This window comes from Poeciliopsis prolifica, unplaced genomic scaffold (assembly GCF_027474105.1).
Source record: "Poeciliopsis prolifica strain line A6 unplaced genomic scaffold, Auburn_PproV2 SCAFFOLD014, whole genome shotgun sequence".
NCBI lineage: Eukaryota > Metazoa > Chordata > Actinopteri > Cyprinodontiformes > Poeciliidae > Poeciliopsis > Poeciliopsis prolifica.
Window position 1 is genome coordinate 11,651,113 of NW_026562389.1, and position 8,744 is coordinate 11,659,856.

General features: G+C 41.9%; 1 protein-coding gene across 1 annotated transcript; it reads right to left on the reverse strand.

Annotated features, from left to right (window-relative positions):
* Positions 1-471: 471 nt before the first annotated feature.
* Positions 472-6,637, reverse strand: LOC129365912 (protein-lysine 6-oxidase). Its single transcript, XM_055039463.1, has 7 exons — positions 5,902-6,637; positions 4,350-4,458; positions 3,307-3,438; positions 2,563-2,719; positions 1,855-1,950; positions 1,646-1,761; positions 472-1,383 (listed from the first exon to the last, which is right to left on the reverse strand). Exons 1-7 carry the CDS (start codon positions 6,425-6,427, stop codon positions 1,377-1,379), a joined length of 1,143 nt encoding a protein of 380 aa, XP_054895438.1. The 5' UTR covers positions 6,428-6,637; the 3' UTR covers positions 472-1,376.
* Positions 6,638-8,744: the final 2,107 nt, after the last annotated feature.

Sequence of the window (8,744 nt, forward strand, 5' to 3'; positions counted from 1 at the left end):
TTTTTTAAAGTAATATTTTATGAACATACACATTTTTTTCTGCATTTCTCTAAGACAAAGTATTGAAGTCATGATAAGAAAAAAGTTAGATTAAATTAGGAGATTAAAGTCATAAAATTACCAGAGTAAAGTTGTAATATTATGACTTATTCTTTCTTATAATACAATAAAATAATATTATTTTATTATTTTGACTTTATTTTTCTAATGTATTGACTTCATAATAATATGACTTTGTCTTTGTAATTTAATTAATTTTGTGTTCTTATTGTGGCCCTTTTTGTTAATAAAAATCAAGCCTACATGTTGTTTTCCTTCCACTTAACTTTGTGTTGCTTTGTGTTGGTCTGACACAAAACACTGAACTTTATTGCTTTAAAGTGACAGACTGTGAGTAAATGCGTCTGCATCAAGAAGTCGACTCTTTAAAATATCATTTATTAAAACATGCAGCCACTCAGACGTTTAATATCATGTTTAAGCCAAATTTATTGAAGCAGCGATGGAAGAAAACACTGGGAGCAAAAACACTGGGAGCTCATCCGTTCACAGCCCAGCTGGCTCGTGTGTGTACAGGCAAACACACACTCCACAGCAGAAAACACACACACACACACACACACACACACACACACACACACACACACACACACACACACACACACACACACAGAAATCTGACTTCAGTTCTTTCTTAACAGAAATAAAAAGGCACAGAGGGAAAACCTGGTTTCTGTTCTTTATCACCATAAAGGGAATATTAAAGTTTGAGTCAGCTTCCTGTAAAATATCAAGAAATTATTTTAAATGATTAAATTAAACATCATAAATGTTTTATATAAAAAGCAAGAAAAAACATGCAGATAAAAAGTCTTTGTGTAATGAAGGAAAGTTGGGTTTTTTTTTGTTTTTTTGTTCTTTGAAATAAAAGATTTGAAGAAAATATTTGTGAACTGTGAGAAAACGTTCATATTTCCCTGGGACTAAGAAAAAACTAGATTCAATAATAGTTTTTAAGCTTTGTATTAATCTTCATTTCTGCCATAAAAGTTTTTCATTTGCAGTCTAAATAATGAGCTTCCATCAGTAAAAGCCGTGAATATAAAACCTGTGAGGGAAGAAGAAGAAGAAGAAAAAGAAGAAGAAGGAGAAGCAGGAAACCAGTAAGTCCAGCTGTGAGGTAATACAGAACCCATGAGAGGAACCAGAACAGAGTCCAGTAAGAACCGGGCCTCTGCTGTGGAACCGTGTCGCCTCTCTGCTTCAGGTGTTTGCTTATGAATGAATATTCTGGGTCTCATGTAAACAAAGTGTAACTTTAACTTCATGAACTTCGACCTTTGACTTTTTCTTCAGGCTCATTTGAAGGATTTTTCTCAATACCTGCAGAAACAAACAGAAAACAAAAGTTACCAGGTTACAGTTTAACCTAAATATTTAAACAGCAAGTAAAATATTTAGCTCTAAACTAAATATTTAAGTAAAAACCTAACAATATATATGTATAGATTATTAATACACATCAGTAATCTAAACATGCATCCTCAGATGTGCAGCTGAAGTCAAGCAGATGTTTCTGGAGGTTCCAGAGTTTTGGAGGTTAATCTCAGTTTAGATAATTCCTGAACTGCAGGTTCAGTTTTACCCCGTCAGGCTGCATCCAGAGATGTGTGCCGCGTTGCCCGTGTAGTGAACGTCACAGCGAGCCACGTTGTTGTTGAAGTTGGACTCTGGAACCTGCTGCCTGGGATTCACCGTCACCTGCAGGAGGACAGGAACGCTGACAGGTTTGTCTTCTGGACATGAGAGGTTCACAGGCTGGACTTTAATCTCAGGAGGGATTTTCATCCGGACCTTCAGGATGTATTTTCCAGGCGAGACGTCGGTGATGTCGATCCACTGGCAGTCGATGTCGGCGCTGTAGGTATCGTAACATCCGGGACTCAAACCCTGAACAGCAGCAAAAACAACTTCTTTATCATTTTTATAATTTTTTACAACGTTTCTTCATTTACAGTTTGAGCAGGTGGGTCTTATTTTGCTGCCTTTAGAGGGCGCCACAGTGATTCACCATCCATCACATCCATGAACTTTGACCTGTCTGGTGATGACACTGTCTTGCTTTAACTCTGCTTCTTTCCTCCACCTGTACAGCTGTTGGGTACAGCTAGCTAACAGCTAACTAAACAGCTAGCTAGACAGCTAACTAAACAGCTAGCTAGACAGCTAACTAAACAGCTAGCTAGACAGCTAATTAAACAGCTAGCTAAACAGCTAATTAAACAGCTAACTAGAAAGCTAACTAAACAGCTAACTAGACAGCTAGCTAAACAGCTAACTAAACAGCTAGCTACACCAACGCAGTATATAGTGGAAGCTAATGCTACAGCACTAACTTCAATTAAAAGACTACAAACCCTGGAACTCCACTTTAATTTTTAATATATTTCTAACCTACATGTTCAATAACTGCCATTGTATTTCTGTCTGGATCTTCATCTGTTTCAGTTTGTTCCTGAATGTTTCTTGTCTGAATCAGGAGTGTTGATCAGGTGTGTGTACCTGTGTGTGTGAGGTGCAGGCGTAGCGGCGGTAGTATCCCGGGTCGCAGGACGTGTCCTCCAGGCAGAAGCTGGCCTTGTGGCCCTCGGCGACGTGGCTGTGGGTCCGAGCGTCCAGCAGCTCGTACAGGCTGAACTCATCCATGCTGTGAAAGTGACTGAACAAACACGACAGAATTAAAATGAAGATAAAATCATTAAATATTCCAGAAAGATGATAAACCTTGTTAGTAAAATAGCTTCATTTTTCTGCTGCAATCACTTCTGGAGTTCCTCAGGGTGCAGAGTGTTTTATAATAATAATAATGATAACTAATTCATTATTAGTCATATTCTATTTCATCTAACAATGACATATTGATTCTGGTTTTATGATTAATACATTAATTTAATCAAATTTGATTATTTTCTGTTCCTTGTTTCTTTAAATATTTAGGAACATGTTCAACTCTCGGTTGTAGTTGTGCTCCAAATGTGATTAAATTGAGTAATTTCAGAATATTTATTTTACTACCTAGTGATTAGAACAATGTTTTAAATGAAAGTGATGTTAGCAATGAGGCTAAACATCCTTCTTTATATATTTTTGCATGAATGTACTCAGATTTTCCTCAGTTTATGGTGGAATATAACGATATGTTCTCATTAATAGATGAATTTCAGGATAATAACTCATGGCTTGCAGTTTGTTGGCTTTGCCCTCAGCCTCCATGCGATCAGCTGTAAAGGTGAAAGATCTGCGTACTTGTGGCAGCTGTGCCACTCCCAGGCGTATCGGGGTCTGCTGGGCAGGAAGTCGGCCGTCCCCTGATTCTTCACCCGCTGAGTGAACCGCAGCAAAACTCTGGTGTCATAATCTGCAGCGTAGCGAGCCGAGCTGGAAAACAGGGATTATGGAAAGGACAAAGGCACAACCTTTAAAAACATAAAGGACAAAATAAATCTCATTTTGAGTTTTATTGTAAAGCAGAATGTCATGTCTTCACTTTTCTGTGGTGGAAACATGAATTGGCTTCAGATGGATCAGCAGCCATCAGCTGTTGATGTGATGAGAATGCATAGAAACATTCAGAATAATATCCCAGAGCAAATTAAAGATGGCTTCTTAACTCCACATTAAATCTGATTCAACATGCTGTAACTCATATTAAAGCAGAAGAAGAAGCTGATGATGGCAGAAAAGCAGCAACTGGTTTATATTTATGATCGTAGTTTTCTGACCTTTAAAAAGTTGAATCTGTTGATTCTGAGTTTGTTTGAGTTCAGTCTTTGTCTGAAACGTCTCATATTGCAGTGAATATTGTAAACGGTGCAGCTGTCATTCATCCCTCCGTCACAGCAGAGCAAAAACAGACAGAAACTGATTTTCAGGCTTTGGCAGAATATCAGCTGATCTCCCTAAACGAGGGAAACTGATTTATCCTGATTTATGAACCAGGTGATGCTGCACAGATCTGCAGCGGTTTGCAGAACCTTGAAGGATCCTGAAGTTGAACAGTTTGCTCTCTACTTCCTGGTAGACTAGCTGCTTCATTAGCAAAACTTTGTCAATATGCTGCTAAAGTAAAAAAAACACAATTATAAGTTGCTGTTTTTCCATTAAGAAACAGAATTAAAATCAAACTAAATAAGTTTGTTCACATAATAAGTCAGAAAAAGCCAAACCATCGTCGTTAATCTCTGATTCGTTAACATTCAGGTTGAGGTGAAAAGCAGGTTGTGAAATTCAGACGTTCACATCTTCACTACTAAAACTTGACATGACAGGAAGAGGAAGAGGAAGCGTACGAGGCGAGGCAGTTCTCCTCAGCAGCGCAGCGCAGGTTGTACATGGGCGACTGCTGGACGTAGGAGGCGATCTGGATGTAATACGGATCCGGAACCAGATCCGGCAGACCTGCAGCCAGGAGGAAGAGTTCAGGTCAGGAACATTTCCTTTAAAATGTCTGGATCTACAGAAGCTTTTAAACGCTTTGAGTCAGAAAGAGAAACGACTGAAGGAAAATTACTTCAGTTAATAACTATAAAAACTCATCTGATGATGGAAACATGTTAATATTCACTGATCTCTGTTTAAACGACAATCTGACTTTTTAAATAAAATCTGTGTTTCTTTCTTTCTGTTTTTGTTCAGTTCCACCTTCTCTGCTGTTCTGGTTCTGGTTCTGGTTCTGGTTCTGGTTCTAGAGATTGGGTCGGAAAGATTGCAATAACAGCTCTGTAACCAACAGAGGGCGCTGTGAATCTCAATATTTCATTATGAATTATACAAGTTAAAGCTTAAAATATATAATTTAGAAAACAGCATCTTTTCTTCTGCAGTTGAGAACCAGAGCAGCAGCTGAAACATTTAACGTGTTTGATCAAATCAATATAAATATTATTTTTCTCTGAGATTTATTAACCAGAACCAGAAGAAACTAAAAAGTCAAAACTTTAAGCTGCTGGGATCTGGAATAAAAACTGAACAAGTTTCACTTCAGAGATTCAAACTGTTTATTTTCTTTCCACCTGATTCTGATTAAACCTGAGAGGCAACTGGACCAGAACCGAAGGTTAGACCAGAACCAGAACCAGAACCTCAGGATCCAGCAGAACAAAACCTGGTTTATGATTTTAACTTCAAGGTTTAAAACAAAAAGTTAAATCTTTGTTTACATCCAACGCAGATTCATCGATGCTGGTTCTGACCCGAGCTGGAGTGTGTGTGTGTGTGTGTGTGTGTGTGTGTGTGTGTGTGTGTGTGTGTGTGAGTGTGTGTGTGTGTGTGTCTGTCTGTGTGTGTGTGTGTGTGTATGTGCGTGTGTCTGTGTGTGTGTGTGTGTGTGTGTGTGTTTTCTGGAGCCTTCATGGTTTTTCTCCCGGGTCCAACAGAACCTGAACTTCTCATCTGTTCTGATGGGTTTTTCTCTTCATGTTTGATCAAATTATTTCCAATCATTTGATTTGTTGGAAAATCAAATTGTTGTTGCTGTGAATCTCAGGATGATTTTCTCTCCCCTGCTGCTCTGATTCCTGCTGCCCCTTACATTCCTCATATTTGCTCATTTTGAAATCTGATGACTCATCATGTCTCATCATTTTGATGCTGTTGTTCAGGACCAGAAGCTGAGATGAGGATAAATGAGTGTTTTCCTGCAGGAGGTTGTGAAGTCAGACCTTCTCTCTGTCCTGCAGCTGATTGGTTCTGAGTTTAAATTAATAAAAGCAGGAATTTTAACTTTCATCAATTTCATGAGAAATGAAAATCCACAGAAGACAGAAACTTGACTTATTAACCAGTTTTTTCCTGAATTAAACAAAGTCACATGCATCGATCAGCAGACAGAAAGGTTCTGACCGTTCTGGTGGTAGCGGGTTCCGTATCCGGGCCGGGCCTGGGCCTGCGGTCTGGGTCTGTGGTACGTGTCAAAGTAGTTGTAGTAGGGGTCGTAGCCGTGGCGCTTGTAGGGGTTATAGGGGTCATCTCCGACCATCCCGTCCTCCCTGTTGGCCGGAGCAGAGCCGCCTTCCCCCGCGGCCCGCGGCTGCTGGCGCGCCATGACGCGGAGCTGCGCGGAGCCGCTGGCGGCGGGGACCCGCGGCGCCCCCCGGGACGCGGCGCCCGCCGCCGTGTCGTTGGCGCTGCTGAGGACCAGGACCGGGTCGCTGCGGCGCGGGGAGCCGCTCTGCCGCCTCCCGGTGGGTCTGTACTGGGCCCCGCGGCTCAGGATGCTGAAGACCTGCCCGTTGTGCTGCCATGTCAACCCCCTGCGGAGCGCATCGGACTCAGCCGCTTCCTGAGCGCAAACTGCGTCCAGAAAGCAGCAGAGGAAGCAAACATGCGCAAAGGACAGCGCCAGGCGCGCAAAGGAGCGCAGCTTCATGGTGCAATAAATTAGGAGCCGCTGCTTTCCGCTCAGCTGCTGATCTGAGGAGGTTTGGAGCTCCGCTGCTCCAACCTCTGATGGAGGAGGAGTGAGAGAGAAGAGCTTCTCCACCTCCTGCAGGAACAGGAAGGTTCGACTCCTCGCGTCTCATTGGCTGAGAATGAGCCAGACTCTTTCATAATGATGCTGCAGCTGCTTGGTGCTGCTGCTGCTGCTGCAGGCGTCACACAATTGCAGTTCTGCTGCAGCCAAACCAAAGTGCAGCTGCTGCAGCTCAAAGCTGCATCATTTTATCTGGAATAATGAATCAAGATTTTGTCAAATAATTTTTTATGATCTCAAAACCAAACATGAGCGCCTCAGTAAAAGCGTCCTGAGTTTTTCCAGAGGTTTCAGCTTGTTGAGGTGATTGGAGTTGAAATCAGAGTTTTGGTCCATTGTGAGGTGTGAAGCTCTGCCTGTTTGTCTCTAATTACAGCAACTCAGTGGTCAGAACTGAGGCTGAAACTATTCTGAGGTTTCACTTCTGACTCAGAGTCTCTTCAAACTGAAAACTTCTCTGCTGACTTGATTTCAGATTATTTATCAGATGTTGACACGCAGCGCATCGCAGTGACGGAGAGTCTCTGTTATTCTGTCTGAGCCGTCTGGAGATGGACCAACTCAAAGTGATGCTCAGTGAAGAACGAGAAGGAAAATGATGCATTGAGGTTTTTTTAAAAACAGAAAAATGTTTTTGTATTTAACTCCTTTAATAAATTATTTGTAAAATTTTGGTTTGAATTAAATTTGAAAGTTCTTGATGCCAGTTTTGCACATTTAGAGCTGAAAAATGTAAAGACATCGGCATAAAGAAAGCTGAAGGCAAAGGCATGCCGCACTTTTCAGATTTGATGAAAACTGAAACACGAGGATTTTTTCTTTCACTTCACAGTTTTGTTCTCGTTTGTGTTGATCTAACACAGAAAATCCACCAGAGAAACTAAAACTACAGAGATGTGATCAAATGGATGAAGGTCAAAAGTTATGAATCTTCAAAAACCTAAAATCTCACCAATTATTTTTGTCCAGCACAAAAATACAAACCTGACTTATTTAAGTTTCTACTTAAAGAAGACAAAACTAACAATATTGATCAATAATTCCTTAACATTGATGAAAAACTATGGAGATTTTTTTTATCACTTAAATTATGAAACATATCTTGTTACAGTGGAACCAGGCAGCAGAAAAGGAACTTTTTAATCATTATGATGGATTTATTTACTCAAAACAAACTTCTACATCTTGCTGGAAAGTTACTTTATTCTAGTTTTATCTCAAGTGTTTCTAAGTGATTTTCCCCTGAAACTCGTCTGAAACTCTTTAACATTCAGTGTTTCTGCAGCGTTTTGCTTCCACAGCTGATCTCTTCATACAAAATGCTTTTGTTTGGTTTTACTGGGGAAATGACCTGTGGCCCCCTGCTGGGAGCTCAGGATGCTTTAAAACAGCTGATAACCAGCTGAGACGTTTCCTCTGCAGAGAGCCGTAAAACACACGACCTGCCACCCAGAGAGACGCAGCATTTTCCCTTTCAGCCCCAATCAGCTGCAGCTTTCATCTGCTGCAGCTTCTCTCTGCTGCAGCTTTCATCTGCTGCAGCTTCTGTCTGCTGCAGCTCCTCTCTGCTGCAGCTTTCATCTGCTGCAGCTCCTCTCTGCTGCAGCTTCTCTCTGCTGCAGCTTTCATCTGCTGCAGCTTCTGTCTGCTGCAGCTCCTCTCTGCTGCAGCTTTCATCTGCTGCAGCTCCTCTCTGCTGCAGCTTCTCTCTGCTGCAGCTTTCATCTGCTGCAGCTTCTGTCTGCTGCAGCTCCTCTCTGCTGCAGCTTTCATCTGCTGCAGCTCCTCTCTGCTGCAGCTTCTCTCTGCTGCAGCTTTCATCTGCTGCAGCTTCTGTCTGCTGCAGCTCCTCTCTGCTGCAGCTTTCATCTGCTGCAGCTTCTGTCTGCTGCAACTTCTCTCTGCTGCAGCTTTCATCTGCTGCAGCTTCTGTCTGCTGCAGCTCCTCTCTGCTGCAGCTTTCATCTGCTGCAGCTCCTCTCTGCTGCAGCTTCTCTCTGCTGCAGCTTTCATCTGCTGCAGCTTCTGTCTGCTGCAGCTCCTCTCTGCTGCAGCTTTCATCTGCTGCAGCTCCTCTCTGCTGCAGCTTCTCTCTGCTGCAGCTTTCATCTGCTGCAGCTTCTGTCTGCTGCAACTTCTCTCTGCTGCAGCTTTCATCTGCTGCAGCTTCTGTCTGCTGCAGCTTCTCTCTGCTGCACCTTTCATCTGCTGC